A 16158-nucleotide genomic window follows, 5' to 3' on the forward strand; every position below is an offset into this window, starting at 1 on the left:
CATCCCCCGTCCTCCCCGCCCCCACCCACACCCCCGCCCCCCCCAAAAGTCCACCGCCCCCAGTTCCCGGGAAGCCGGCCGGCCCTCGCCGCCCGGGCGAGCCGAGGGCTGTGGGGAGGGGAGGCAGGAAGACGGAAGGAGGCCCCAGGCCCCGGGCCTAGGCCTCTCGGAAAGCTGAGGGACACGAAAGCTGAGGGGAGAGGGGGGACCCCGCGGGCCGGGCTCCGGCGCCCCCTTTCCCCCGCCGCCCCGAAGCCCCCCGCCCCCGGGCCACACTCACTTGCCAGCCGCGGCCCGTCGAGTACCCCGCTGCTGCCGCCTCCGCCGGCTCCGGGGCCCCCCAGGTCCGGCTTCTTGGGCCCCGCGGGCGGCCCGGCTCCCCCGGCCGGGACCGCTCCGGGCGGGAAGCCGGCCCCGGGCGCGCCCGCCAGAGCCAGGGGGACGCTGTTGCTATGGAGGCCGAGGCCCGGCGCGGCCCCGGCGGCCGGGTCCTCATGCAGGAACTGACACTCCTCCCCGTAGAAGCACGTCTTATCCTTGGCGTAGTAGCGGCAGTACTTCAGCTTCACCCCCGCCGCCGCCGCCCCGCCGGGGACGCCCCCGACCCCCGGCGGGGCCACCGCCGCGGCCGCCGCCAGCGAGGAGGACGCGGAGGAGGCGGCGGCCGAGGGGGGCGGGAGGCCGCCGCCACTGTTCATGGCAACGCCGCAGCCTCGTCTTCCGCCGCCGCCACCATAGACCGGGGAGGGAGGGACGGCGCTGCCGGGGGGCCGGAGAAAAGCCCGGGCGGGCGGGTCTGTCCCGCTGCGGGAGCCGGAGCCGCCCGGGGAGGGGGGGAGGGGAGGGGAGAGGGGAGGGAGGAGGGGGCAGGAGGGAGGGGCGGGGAGGGGGAGAGTCGGGAGTCTCTCTCACTCACTCTCGCCTTCTCTTTTCTTAAAGGGGCCGCGCGCGGGACGACGGGGTGGGCGCGCGGGCCCTCTGACAGGGACTTCGAGGGCGCGGGCTCGGGGAGTAGGGGGAGTGGAGGGGGCGCGGCGGCGGCAGCGAACGGGCGGGGAGGACGGAGGGGCCGGTTTATTTTTAAATTCTGCCTCCACTCGCTCTCTCGCGCTCTGGTTCCTCCGAGTTGTTTATTCCCTTTTCCTCTTCCTGAGACGGCCGTCGCCGCTGCGCCTGCGCGCCGGGGCGCGGGGGCTTGTGGGTAGCGGGAGCGCCAGCGGGGGAGGGGGAAGCCTGGCCGGGTGTCGGTTGGACGGGCGGGCGGTCGGCGGTCGGCGGCTGCGCTTCTCCGACGCCGAGCTGGCTGGGGGAGCGTTCTCACGAGGCGATAGGCCTTCCCGCTTTCGTTTGTCCTCTTACTTGTAAAGCCAGAGCGTCATTTCTTAATTGAAACGACGGAATTTACGGAATGTGATGGTCATTTCTTGGGGGGGGGGGGGGGGGGCGGGGCGCGCCTGAGGCCGCAGCCTAAGCCGTGGCTCTCCCAGCTCCGTCTGTTCGTCGCACTTCCGCGCCCTCACTTTTCCCCCACCCTCCTTTTTTTTTTTTTCCCCTTCCCGCTGAGGGTGAGGAGAGCTACAGAAATGATTGCCTAAAACTCCTGGGCCTTTTATAAAAAAAAAAAAGGAACCAAAGGAGGTTGACTTAGGCAAACCCCCAGCTGAGTACAGCACCTGTTTTCTCTATTTATATTACTGAAAGCCTCCAGTAAAATATTATGAAAAAAATCAGATGCCACCTGGGGACAGCAATGCAGAGGCTACCCCTGAACGTTTCAGTTCTATCTACGCCCGGGGTCCTTTTCTCCAGTCTGTCTAGTCTTGATTCGAAATTCATTTTCAAAAGATAGGGTTTTTCGCGCACCCATCGCTAACGTTATGTTCCGCTGTATTTAAAAAAAAAAGTTTGCAAGAGTTTTTAAAGAGTTGCTATGAAGGGAAAGTATTGTTTTGGTTTTTCTCCTCTGCAGTTGATTTTCTCAAAAGGCAGTTGGAAGGGAGGAGAGATGTTTGTTGGCGGTATTTGTGGCAAACAGAAGAGGTCACAGAAGAACGAAGAGAAGCCAGTGTACCACACTGCAGAAGGAGCGGGGGTGGGGGAGTGGATTCCATAGACCACAAACGGGTAAACCTGGTGGTGTTCCTTAGCTAAACTAGAAATAACATTGTATTACGTCTCCCTGTTTAAAAACATTTTCACGTGTATGTCTGTTCAACAAATGCTTTTTAATGCCTGTTACGTGTACCAGGAACTGAGCTCAGAGCTGGGGAAGCAGAAGTAAGCAAGAGGCATTCTTTTCTGAGTTTCAGATGGCTTGTTTATCCCTTGGTTGGAGAGACACATGGTACACAGGCGATTACAAACCTGTGTGTTAAGTAGTAACCTTATCACATTAGCTATTAGTGTGTGGGCTTTCTGGAGAAAAGCTGATACCTTATTAGCAGGAGAGGAGAACATATTTTGAATTGGGACATATATGAGTTTTTAATCCAGTGCCTACACTTAACAGCTGTGTTACTTGTGGTAAATAGCTTCATTTCTCTCTGCCTTATCTATAAACCAGCTAAGAATGGTTAGTTACTTTGTGAAAAATAAACTAATAATGTATATAAAGTATCCGGTGTTTAGTAAGGATTCGATAGATTGTAGCTATGTCTCTTGGTACAATAGTATTACTGCTACTAGTAGCCAGTGTGTAAGAGTGCAGGAAGGAGCTTTGGAGGCAAAGGGAACAGCTTCAGATAAAGACCTTGAGGCAGATCCTTTTGTAGTTCATGAGCATGATGATTGGGTGTTCACGCTGCTGCGTGACATGTGCCTCCTTCCTAAACCTTGTTACGACATCGGCACATTACCTGTCTGACGTGTAAAAAAAAAAAAAATAAAAACCTTGAGGTTGAAAAGAGCTTGGATTGTTAGAATGGTGATAGTGGAGAATTGAGTGGAGGCAGGATCATAAAATCCTTGAAAGGCACAGTAAAGGATTAGACATTTTTCTTGAGAGCAATAGAAAGTTATTACAGGGTTTTAAAAAGTCAAGTAATGGCATTATCAGATTTCCCTTTAGAAAAAAAACTGACTCGCATAAGAACTGTATGATGAAAGTAAAGATGAGTTACCACCATTTTATTGAACAAACTGAAGGTCTAGAGTTACATGAAGTTACCAGCTTGTCAGGTGCTTCCTTCCTGGCTCAGTGGTGGAGAATCTGCCTGCCAATACAGGAGCCGGGGGTTCGATCCCTGGCTTGGGAAGATCCCCTGGAGAAGGAAAAGCAACCCACTCCAGTTTCTTGCCTGGAGAATCCTGTAGACAAAGGAGCCTAGCAGGCGACAGTCCACGGGGTCACAGAGACTTGAACACGACTTAGCAGCTAAACAACAACCACAAACAGCTAGTAAATTTCAAAGCCAGGACTTCCATTCAGGCCTTCTAACTACAAAAGATGTGCTCTTTCCACTACATATTTGACCATTTCTAAGTGAGTGTGTGTCTGTGGGTGGCTAGGAAAGAGACGTGTCAATGGCAAGACAACAGAGCTTCATTAAATTCATACCATATCAAGCATATCTTTCAGACAAGCCTTTGTTGAGAATCTACTGTATACAATGAACCACACAGGTTCTGTGCTAGGCACTGATACACAGAGGTGTATAGGATACAGTGTTCGTCCTCAAGTGTAACCAGGGCCGTGAGAGAAATGCCGAAGGTAGAGCAAGTCACCACTCAATACCACGTTTGACAGTTTCCTATATTAAATCCCTATGAATCCCAAAAAAAAAAAAAAAAAAATCCCTATGAACAAGATGGAGAAAAGTAGGCTGCAATACTATGGTTAGGAGACTTGAGTGCTCTTTGATTAGTCAGTCAAAATGTTAAAGCTGGCTTTGGAGCTCATTGAACAATATCCAGAAAGTATTGATAAATTGACCACATATCAACATAGCCTTTACTGACCTCTTTTGAACTCTGTTTTTAACCTATTTTTATGGAAAAAAAGAATTATCGACTGCCTAGATGAAGAAATACATGACAAATTTAGCAGATCTGCAATGTGTTGGGAGACCAGTGGAGATCAGTTCAGTTCAGTCACTCAGTCATGTCCGACTATTTGCAACCCCATGGACTGCAGCACACCAGGCCTCCCTGTCCATCACCAACTCACAGAGTTTACTCAAACTCATGTCCATTGAGTTGGTGATGCCATCCAACCATCTCATCCCCTGTCATCCCCTTCTCCCACCTTCAATCTTTCCCAGCATCAGGGTCTTTTCAAATGAGTCAGTTTTTCGCATCAGGTGGCCGAAGTATTGGGGTTTCAGCTTCAACATCAGTCCTTCCAGTGAATATTCAGGACTGATTGCCTTTAGGATGGACTGGTTGGATTTCCTTGCAGTCCAAGGGACTCTCAAGAGTCTCCTCCAACGCCACAGTTCAAAAGCAGCAATTCTTGAGTGCTTAGCTTTCTTTATAGTCCAACTGTCACATCCATACATGACTACTAGAAAAACCATAGCCTTGACTGGACAGACCTTTTATGGAAAAGTAATGTCTCTGCATTTTAATATGCTGTCTAGGTTGGTCATAACTTTTCTTCCAAGGAGTAAGCATCTTTTAATTTCATGGCTACAGTCACTATATGCAGTGATTTTGGAGCCCAAGAAAATAAAGTTTGTCACTGTTTCCCCATCTATTTGCCATGAAGTGATGGGACCGGATGCCATGATCTTAGTTTTCTGAATGTTAAGCTTTAAGCCAACTTTTTCACTCTCCTCTTTCTCTTTCTTCAGGAGGTTCTTTAGTTCTTCTTCACTTTCTGCCACAAGGGTGGTGTCATCTGCGTATCTGAGGTTATTGATATTTCTCCCGGCAATCTTGATTCCAGCCTGTGCTTCATCCAGCCCAGCGTTTCTCATGATGTGCTCTGCATAGAAGTTAAATAAGCAGGGTGACAATATACAGCTTTGACATACTCGTTTTCCTATTTGGAAACAGTCTGTTGTTCCATGTCCAGATCTAACTGTTGCTTCCTGACCTGCATACAGAATTCTCAGGAGGCAGGTTGGGTGGTCTGGTATTCCTTTCTCTTTAAGATTTTTCCACAGTTTGTAGTGATCCACACAGTCAATGGCTTTGGCATAGTCAATGAAGCAGAAATAGATGTTTTTCTGAAACTCTCTTGCTTTTTCGATGATCCAGCAGATGTTGGCAATTTGATCTCTGGTTCCTCTGCCTTTTCTAAAACCAGCTTGAACATCTGGAAGTTCATGGTTCATGTACTGTTGAAGCCTGGCTTGGAGAATTTTGAGCATTACTTTACTAGCGTGTGAGATGAGTGCAATTGTGCAGTAGTTTGAGCATTCTTTGGCATTGCCTTTCTTTGGGATTGGAATGAAAACTGACCTTTTCCAGTCCTGTGGCCACTGCTGAGTTTTCCAAATTTGCTGGCATATTGAATGCAACACTGTCACAGCATCATCTTTTAGGATTTGAAATAACTCAACTGGAATTCCATCACCTCCACTAGCTTTGTTCATAGTGATGCTGCCTAAGGCCCACTTGACTTCACATTCCAGGATGTCTAACTCTAGGTGAGTGATCATACCACTGTGGTTTTCTGGATTGTGAAGATCTTTTTTGTGTAGTCCTTCTGTGTATTCTTGCCAATATACAATGCGATCAATGACCGATTAGGATTTGTAAATCTCCATCAGGTGAAAAAAGTGCAGCAGTGCTAACAAGATGAAACCTCAAATAAATTTAGGAAAACAGAGCAAACACTCTTTAATAAAGCATTGATAATACAGCCTCACCCACTTCCCCCGACCCTGCATCCTCAAAGCAAGTTAGCAGTGTTTTTTTAGAGGCCTTTAAAATGTACATCATTATTATTCTGCTTTGCAAATAGATCCTAAGAAGGTAACTCTAAATAACAAGTTTTATGCTACAGTGTGCTCATTGAAATATAGCATATGAAAGCCAAAAAAGAAAAGATGCAAACAACCTAAATTCTAGAACCGAGGGGAATGTTAAACAGTGGACTATTCACAAAGACTATTATGCAGCCATTAAAAAGCCATGAACTGTGCAACAGTGCTTATGATAGTGTAAGTATTTAAGGTGATGCAAAATTGCATTTGTTGTTTTATTATAATGATGTAAACAATTAAAAATCTAATAGAAATAATGATTAAAGTAACTACCTCAAAATATTAATGGTGGTTTTACTGAGGTGATAAGACAATAGAGAAGGTTCTTCCTATTTTCCCTCTACTTCCCAAATCTGTATCATGAACATACATCATTTCTATAATAGAAAAATAAGCATTAAAACTTGATTGTAATTTAATCTTAACCTTTTATTCTAAGGAGTGAGTATATGGGCTTTTGTTAAATTGTTCTCTGTATTTCTTATTTTGTTTTCAAATAAATTAATTTTGTGAAAACATACTGGACACCTGTTGGCTGTTCCTTCAAAATTTTCACTAGTCTGGTATTTCTCAGGACTTCCCTTGGTGGCTCAGATGGTAAAGAATCTGCCTGCAAGACAGGAGACCCAGATTCGATCCCAGGGTCAGGAAGATCCCCTGGAGAAGGGAGTGGCTCCCCACTCCAGTATATTTGCCTGGAGAATCCCTTGGACAGAGGAGCCTGATGGGCTACAGTTCATGGGGCTGCAAAGAGTTGGATTCCACTGAGCAACTAACATTTTCAAAGCATATTTCATGGAAGATTGGTTTAACAGTATGTTAACTGATACAAAGAAAAAAGTTATTGACAAAGTTGGGGAAACTGACTTAAACAACTTCTAAGTCTTTTTCAGAGCCTTTAATATGTTGATATATTATTAATACACAGAATTTACCAAAATTTTTACTGCTTTTCCTTTGAGAGACATTATCCTTGTCGTCCACTTTCTCATTTTCCCTATATTTTAACATTTATCCACATTCTTCAGTTTCCCCTTTCCCAGCCCTGCTGGCTTGCTTTCTATTCTGTTCAGCCATGAAAAGGAGACACTGCCTCATCTTAACAGAACAGGGGCCCTCCTTCCATCCAGGACCTTTCACTTGTGCTCTGAACCTCCCCTAGCATTTCCTCTGGTATCTAGTCATTCTCCATCAGTGTCTTCTGTTTTCTGACCCTCTTCTTAGTATGCAAATAGGTAAATTGAAATAATTTTTAAGTCATTTACTCCTTCCCATTGTAATCAGAAAAAACAATATTTTTGTCCATTTTTTTAAAAGCCCTGTAAACAGTCACTCCTGCTAAGAGGGCTAACTGACCCGGCCATGGAGGGGGACAATTTGGGCTTCCCTGGTGGCTCAGACGGTAAAGCATCTGCCTGCAATGTGGGAGACCTGAGTTCAATCCCTGGGTTGGGAAGATCCCTGGAGAAGGGAATGGCAGCCCGTTACAGTGTCCTTGCCTGGAGAATCCCATGGATGGAGGAACCTGGTAGGCTACAGTCCATGGGGTTGCAAAGAGTCGGACATGACTGAGTGACTTCACTCTCACTTTTCATGAAATTTTTAAATATTCATACCCTATGGATTGCAGCCATGAAATTAAAAGACGCTTACTCCTTGGAAGGAAAGTTATGACCAACCTAGATAGCATATTAAAAAGCAGAGACATTACTTTGCCAACAAAGGTCCATCTGGTCAAGGCTATGGTTTTTCCAGTGGTCATGTATGGATGTGAGAGTTGGACTATGAAGAAAGCTGAGCGCCGAAAAATTGATGCTTTTGAACTGTGGTGTTGGAGAAGACTCTTGAGGGTCCCTTGGACTGCAAGGAGATCCAACCAGTCCATCCTAAAGGAGATCAGGCCTGGGTGTTCATTGGAAGGACTAATGCTGAAGCTGAAACTCCAGTACTTTGGCCACCTCATGTGAAGAGTTGACTCATTGGAAAAGACCCTGATGCTGGGAGGGATTGGGGGCAGGAGGAGAAGGGGACGACAGAGGATGAGATGGCTGAATGGCATCACCGACTCGATGGACATGAGTTTGAGTAAACTCCGGGAGTTGGTGATGGACAGGGAGGCCTGGCATGCTGCGATTCATGGGGTTGCAAAGAGTCGGACACGACTGAGCGACTGAACTGAACTGAACTGAACTCTATGGCCCAACAGGGCCACTCATGGTATCTCCGCTAGAAAAGTACTGTTGTGTTCAAGGAGACATACTTAAGATGCTCCCTTGAGGCATTGTTGATAATAGTAGAATTAATTGGAAGTAGCCTAAGTCTTCATAAACAGATCGTGTGTATCATTGTTGTCTAAGACCTATCATTGAATGAAAAAAGCATGATGCAGATATATATGTGGAATACAGCACCTTTTATGTAAGATCATTAAAACATATTTCTTATAAGGCTATATATAAATGTATACAGAAAGGGCTGGAAGGATAAACATGAAATTGCTAACAGGAAGAGATTGGGAGGAGTGATGAAAGAGGCCTTTAGCTTTATTTGTATCACTTCAGTTTACAAGAAGAATATATGCCTGCTTATGTAGTTAAGAATTTATTTTTAAAATTCTCATTGGTCTCCTTTTTTTGCCCTAACTTCTCTTCACAGGCAATTTATTTGAATCATCCATACGTAACGATTATCTTCATCTCCCGTTCATCTCTTAATCAAGATTAATCTGACGTTTGTCCTTGCTGTGTTAATTTTTTTTCCCCAGAGCTACCACTGGTATTAGTTAGCAGATTTATTAGTACTTTTCTTCAGCTGTTTTATATTTCCTCTAGAACACTGAGCAGTGTTAACCATTTTCTCAGCACTCCTCTTTCTTCCAGTCCAGTCACCAGTGTTTCCTCCAAATCTGCCATTCTGTGCCGCCTGCATGGTAGGCCTTGCAGAAGTATGTGTGAAATACATTTCAAGTAATTCATTTATTACCATTCAAGACAATGCATAGGATATCCTCTGAGCTTTAAGCTCATTTTTGTGAGCACAAAATGCAATGTTAATGAAACAAAAAGTTACACCAGATTTGGAATTAAAATAACTGGTTTGAAACCTGGCTTTTACTACCTATACCTGTGCAGCTTTTAACAAATCCTTTAACATCACTCAGCTTCAGTTTCTTAATTTTTAAGATGGAACTAGTCCCTGCTTTATGGAGCTGTCCTAAGGAGTGAATGATACAATGAGAACTTCATGGCAAAAATAATCTCTCTGGCAGTAAGTACAAATTTTTATTTGCAAAGTAATTTTAACCACCTTTCTGTATACAAGAGATCCTACTTCTGACAATTTTTATTACCTTCAATATTACTTCTTTTAGCACTCTCATGCATCTCTTATATGATGATGTTGGCAATTACTGTAATGATGCCTCAAATTCTGTAGTGTTTCACAGCCTGCAAAAGCATCCAGGCTTGTTCATTGCTTCTCCCAACAATCCTGTGAAACAGTTAAAATGAAGATGTTGTGTTAATATTGGGATTCTGAGACTTTGAAAAGATCTGTAAAATTCTGTCATTTGCCCCAAAATAAATCAGCTGAGACTCTAGAGGCTCACATGTTCTATAATCTTTCTCCTGAGCTGCAGCCATCTCATTGGAACTTGTGTCTTCCCATTCTGGATTTTCTTACTGTTACCTTCATCTCACCTCAGGACTAAATATATTTCTTCCTCATCCTTCACTGAAATGCACCAAATCCATATTTCATTCCCTTAGATTCTTTTTGGTATCCCTCACGCAAGTCCAGGATTTTGAAACCCATAATAGCACACTAGAGAAAGAGAGTAACTTGCAAAATTTTGTGTTCTCTGGCACCAATGTACACAAATGCAGCAATATTCCTATCTTTGGATGGAAGAAATGGAAGTATGTAATAATGAGATTTTTTTTCTCTCTTTCAACTGATACTCTAAATGAATATTTCTTTCCAAGTAGTCACCTTGGCAAAAACTAGACTTAACTCTAAATTATAATGTGTTTTTGAGATTTGCTTAAGTACTCTAATCACATTTCTTAAAATATCTTCATAGTAGCAAATCTTCATTCTTAAGGGAAGATTTGATTTTTGGAAATGACTCAAAGTTATCAGAGCCAGTTGTGGGAAATAAAAATTACTGAGCCAAGCCATGTCATTTGTGATTAAAGATAATGATGTCAATAGAAATAAAGCCAATATTCTTGTGTGGTTCATGAGCTGATGCTGAGAATAATTTCATAAAAAACAATGGGAGCATTATTAGAATATATAATCTTCCCACATAGCTATAAGTGTTCTAAAAGGAAAGGATTTGATTATATATTCATGATTGCTTTTTAAAATTTTTCTGAGTCTTATTTTTCACACATTTCACATCCCCTAAAAATAAATTTTGTAGGCAACTGCCTACTCACATAGTAAGGCTAAAGAACCTCTTTTCAGGAAGGGTTCACTCTTGAGCATCGATTACTAATAATAAGTCTTTGGTCAACACTAAGTCATTTTCATGATAATAAAGATTACATCCAAAATGACATACAATCCATCAATTATATTTGCTCTGGGATATACTGTGAGAATTATATTTTGTGCGATGGCCTCCAGGGACATTCCGGCCCCCCCCCCAGCCCCCCGCAGCAGACTGCTAGAAGCTTGTGTTAATTTGTTGTTGTTAGTATTCAGTCGCTAAGTCGTGTCTGACTCTGCAACACCATGAACTGCAGCATGCCAGGCTTCCCTCTCCTTCACTATCTCCCAGAGATTGCTCAAACTCATGTCCATGGAGTTGGTGATGACATCCAATCATATCCTCTGTTGCCCGCTTCTCTCCCTTAAGTACCAATAATGGGCAGGTGGAGGTAAAATGTCATGCTTTGTGAATAGTTAGGGATTGTGTTAGTGACAGCAGTCCAAGTTTAAAAATTCTCCCTCAAGACAATCTAGACTGGTAACTACATGAGGGTTCAGTTCAGTTCAGTTCAGTCACTCAGTCGTGTCCGACTCTTTGTAACCCCATGGACTGCAGCACACCAGGCTCCCTGTCCATCGCCAATACCGGAGTTTACTCAAACTCATGTCCACTGAGTCCGTGATGCCATCCAGCCATCTGATCCTCTGTCATCCCCTTCTCCTCCTGCCTTCAATCTTCCCCAGCATCAGGGTCCTTTCAAATGAGTCAGTTTTTTGCATCAAGTGGCCAAAGTATTGGAGTTTCAGCTTCAGCATCAGTCCTTCCAGTGAATATTCAGGACTGGTTTCCTTTAGGATGGACTGACTGGATTTCCTCGCAGTCCAAGAGACTCTCAAGGGTCTTCTCCAACAACACAGTTCAAAAACATCAATTCTTCGGCGCTCAGCTTTCTTTGTAGTCCAACTCTCACATCCATACATGACTACTGGAAAAACCATAGCCTTAACTAGACGGACCTTTGCTGGCAAAGTAATGTCTCTGGTTTTTAATATGCAATCTAGGTTGGTCATAACTTATAACCATAAGTTATAACCATAACTTGGTCATAAAGGAGCAAGCATCTTTACATGTGGGTAAATTAGAACTATTTTTGAATCCCAGAATGAAATGTACTGCCTTTATATATATCTGTAAGTTGTATATCATCTTATGCTCTAACTTTTGCTCCATAATTCTATACAAGGTTATTAACAACTTCCTAGTACTAATCTTGTCTTGACAAATTTTTGGTGCACTAAAAACAAAAGCCTTCCCATCTGTGGCAATTACCAGTGACCACTATGTTGTAAGATTTTTTTAGCATGTCCATGATCCTCAACTAGAAGAGATAGTCTTTCATTGCTGTATCAACTTAAAAAAATAGTCACAACCTAAAAGTTGAGAGTTATGTTTTATTCAGTGGGAATTTGTAGGACTCCAAGCCCCAGAGACAGCATCTCAAGTGAACCTGAGAGAACTGCTCCAAGGAGATGGGGGGAGGAGTTGGGTTATACAGAAGTTTGCAACAAAGGACATGTTAAGTTTGAACAACAAATGTGCAAAGTTACTTCAGTTGTGTCTAACTCTTTGCCACCCCCTGGTTTTTAGCTCACCAGGCTCTTCTGTCTATAGGATTTTCCAGGCAAGAATACTGAAGCAGGTTGCCATTTCCTTTTCCAGGGGACCTTCCAGAGGATGGAGCTTGCATCTCTTATGTCTCCTGCATTGGCAGGCAGGTTCTTTACCACTAATGCCATCTGGGAAGCCCAAAGAATAGTGTTAATTAAGGAAAGCCTGATATCTCAGGTATGAAGAACAGGGAAGTCAGGCGTGCTGTAGTCCATGGGGTTGCAAAGAGTTGGACAAGACTGAGCCACTGAACAACAACAACAAAAAGATATCTCAAGGAATTTAGCACTCTTCTATGTGTGGGAAGATGCAAGAGGCTGGGCTCTCTGAAATCACTCCTTTCATATGCATTTCAGCTATCTGGGGCTGGTATCCTGTGTTTTTTACATCCTCCTCCTCCAGTTCCTCAGTGCTCACCATAGGGAGTGGCTACAGCCTAATGGCTGCCAGATAGCAGGTATTGTTCTCCTTCTTGGGCTCACTCCAGGTTCAAAAATTCACACTGGAAGGGCTGGAATCACTGATGGCTATGACATTCTTGTTTATTGACATTCGTTCGTTCATGTTCGTGAAGGCGCTCAGTAGTGTCCGACTCTTTGCGACCCCATGGACTGTAGCCTACCAGGCTCCTCCATCTGTGGGATTCTCCAGGCAAGAATACCGCAGTGGGTTGCCAGTTCCTTCTCCAGGAGATCTTCCCAACCCAGCGATCGAACCTGGATCTCCCACATTGCAGGCAGACGCTTTACCATCTGAGCCACCAGGGATATGGCAGGAAATATTCCATTTCTCAACTGTCATCATACTTATATACTTGTCTGTGATTTTTGAGTCTTTGTGGTAGTAAAAGCAATTTGCCACTTTTACAAGTTTTCAAGGGACTTAAAGACATTCATTCTTATTGTATTCCTGTGCAATACATTAAAATCAAATACAACTTTAACATTAATTGTACCTTGGAAATAACCCAAATAATCAAGTGTACCATTGTTAGCATCTCATACAACTCCCACCAGCCTTGCTGAATTTCTTTCGGCTTAGCTAAGCTCACTGCACTGTTTCTGTTGGTTAAGTAAGCACCCCTACTCTAGAAAACCACTTTAATATTTCTACAATTTATAATAAGTCCATTATTGTCATTTTAAAGCTGATAGTTCTGTATTAATAATTGATTTTACTGTTTCAGAGATTAGATATTTGTTTCAGTGTAGATTTTTTGTTTATTTATACTCTTTGATGAAAAACTTCAAATTAGGAGATTTGCTGAAAAAGTATATGTATGCAAGCCAGACTCTTAATGAGATATGCCAGTAGTAAAATTAAAATGAAACTCCTGAAATCAAGAAACTTTGTCTTTTGCACAGACTGCTAACCTCCTCACCTCACATTACCTAGCACACAGCAGGGATCTGGAGACAACAGTTTATTTAGGATTTTTTATGTTTGCCTAAATGCAAACAAACAAAAGAAACCAAGAATGAGAATATTAATATCAACCATAGAAAAATTAAAGCCAAAACACTGAAAAAGACTATTACGTAGAAATAAAGGTGGTAAACTCCACAAACTAGTAATGATAATCATGACAAACTTTTACCCACCAAATAAATATTGAATGCAAAAGTCCAAAAGCACTTAACAATGCAAGAACTTGGTTAGAAACACATGCACATACACACACAATTATAATAAAGTTTCATAAAGCTCTTTCAGAATTTAATAGATATGTGAACAAAAAAAACAAAGATATTAATATATTAATAATGTAATTAACTGGCTTGGTCTTTAGCCAAACACAGAACTTTGCACCCTAGCACCAAAGTATGTATCCTTTTCATGAAACCATGGAAGATTTATAAAAATCAAACATATTTTTTGCCATAATCAGAAATCTAAAAGCATGAAAGTAAAAGGATGGTAAAATGTACATAACACAAACCGTCGAGAAAAACTTCTAGATATGAAGAAGGACATTTCATATCTCTAATTTAAAGTCATCAATAAGATTTAACAATTCCAGGGAATTCCCTGGCAGTCCAGTGGTTAGATTTCTGCACTTTTACTATGGTGGGCCCAGGTTCAGCCCCTGGTCAAGGAACTAAGATAACTACAAGCTGCAAGGCATGGCCAAAAAAAAAAAAAAGTTAACAATTCCAAATTTGTTTGCATACAATATATGCTCAAAATGTGCAATGAAAATTGTCGAAACTAAAGGGAGAAAATAGACATATCCACAATCAAAATTGGAAAATTTAAACATGTATCTCAATAACAGATGAAGCAGGAAAAAATCAATAGGGAAAATGCAAATTTTATGAGCAAATTTGACCTGTTAGGCACTGTACTTCCAATTACAGAATATAAATGTATACAGAACATTTATAAAACTGACCATATGCTGTGATATAAAGCAAGTCTTACTGAATTTCAAAGTACTAAAATCATTATAGTCTCTAAGGACAGTGGAACTAAACTAGAAATTAATGAAAACATCAAAATACAGTTAAACACATAATTAAAGGGGAAATATAACCTTAAATCCGTATATTAGAAAAGAGGCTGAAAATAATGATATAAATGACCATTTCAAAAAGTTAGGGGAAAACTCTTATCAAATTAAGCCCAAAGAAAGTAAAAAAAATAAATAGAAACATGTACATAATAGACTCAATTGTCAAGAATCGATCCTTTGGAAAGACTAATAAAATTAATAAACCCTTTACCTATACTGATCAAGAAAACATGAAGGCCCTGATATCGGGTATGAAAGAGAGGATTTTACTACAGACATAAACAGAAAAAATATTGTAAAAAGTTAATTAACAGAAGCTTTAATTAAATAGAGTCAGGAGACCAGAAGGGGGAGCTTTCATACCCTGCAACAATAGCAGAGCCCAACAGGAAGAAGAAAGACTGCTTTTCTTTCTTGGCTAAGACTCACCAATGAAAAGCCATGGATTCTTTGTCTACTCTAGCCATCCCAACCTCCTTTCCTGCTTTGCAAGGTCTTAGTTCCCCGACAAGGAATTGAATCCAGATCCTCGGCAGTAAAAAGATGGAGTCTTTAAGCACTGGACTGCCAGAGAATTCCAAAACATAATGTTTCATCACTGGTTAGTTTTATCATCTCTTTCCACTCAGACTTCCCCTTGTGTTGAAGCATGTCGGAGATGTTCAGTTGGAGATAGACAGATTGATTTATCTATCGCTATGTTGGCACCAACCAAAATTTTTTAAATTTTTGTTGAAGTATAGCCGAACCAGAATGTTGTTTTAATTACTGTTGTACAGCAAAGTGACTCAGTTAAACAAATATATATATATATATATATATATATATATTCTTTTTCATATTTTTTCCATTATGGTTTATCAAAGGATACTGATATTTATATCAGTACCAATATCCTGTGGCTTTCCTAGAGGCTCAGACAGTAAAGAATCCGCCCGCAATGCAGGAGACCTGGGTTTGATCCCTGGGTCAAGATGATCCCCTGGAGAAGGGCATGATAACCCATTCCAGTATTCTTGCCTGGAGATTTCCATGGACAGGAGCCTGGCAGACTATAGTCCTTGGGGTAGCAAAGAGTTGAGTGTGACTAAGAGAATAGCACTTTTACTTTCACAGGATAGTGAATACTGTGCTATACAGTAAGACCTGTTGATTATGGGTTGGGTGGATACTTGTGTGGTTTGGGTTTAGTGGAATATGTTTATGGGACTCATAGTCACTTCCATGTATAATTAAGTAATTGATAATCATCCAGAGTATAGGAATGGCTTCTAAGAGGATTCCTACCTATTCATGCCAACTCACCATGAACCATGATGCCAGGATCTAGGACCAGAGTTCATATTACAATATAAAGCATGCAGCATCTAGAGAATAGAGGAGAGACAAGGTTGAAAACATGCAAAGCTAGAGCCTAGTCTGTAGAAAATTCTTCCAGCCATCAAACGTGTGAAACTGTAACCTGGAAGCTTTGCTTTTCATCAGCACCTGGGCAAAATGGAAGTCCTCTCCTGTCAGGAATGTATTCAGTAATACTACATGTGTACAGTTTCCCAAGTGGCTCAGCAATAAAGAATCTGCCTGCAATGCGGGAGACCTGGGTTTGATCC

The 16158-nt window shown here is 42.5% G+C and overlaps 1 protein-coding gene and 1 non-coding gene across 9 annotated transcripts in view; one reads left to right on the top strand and one right to left on the bottom strand.

Moving 5' to 3' along the window:
* The window catches only part of PAN3 (poly(A) specific ribonuclease subunit PAN3), a 119995-nt gene extending 118879 nt beyond the window's left edge, over window positions 1–1116 (bottom strand). For 3 of the 8 annotated variants that reach the window (XR_009691418.1, XR_009691417.1, XM_061133733.1), the window contains exon 1: window positions 281–1115. Coding sequence is in view for 5 of the 8 variants with exons in the window: in XM_061133733.1 (XP_060989716.1) it covers window positions 281–698 (418 nt within the window). In the remaining 3 variants the exon portion in view is untranslated. Of the gene's footprint in view, window positions 1–280 lie in introns of all 8 variants that reach the window. The other 5 variants (XM_061133730.1, XM_061133729.1, XR_009691419.1 and 2 more) reach the window with 4 other exon arrangements.
* Window positions 1117–2759: 1643 nt separating this feature from the next.
* On the top strand, window positions 2760–2865 carry LOC133049765 (small nucleolar RNA U13). Its single transcript, XR_009691454.1, has one exon. It is a non-coding gene; the product is annotated as a small nucleolar RNA U13 (small nucleolar RNA).
* The last annotated feature ends 13293 nt before the right edge of the window (window positions 2866–16158 follow it).

This window comes from Dama dama, chromosome 30 (genome assembly GCF_033118175.1).
Source record: "Dama dama isolate Ldn47 chromosome 30, ASM3311817v1, whole genome shotgun sequence".
NCBI classification, from domain to species: Eukaryota; Metazoa; Chordata; class Mammalia; order Artiodactyla; family Cervidae; genus Dama; species Dama dama.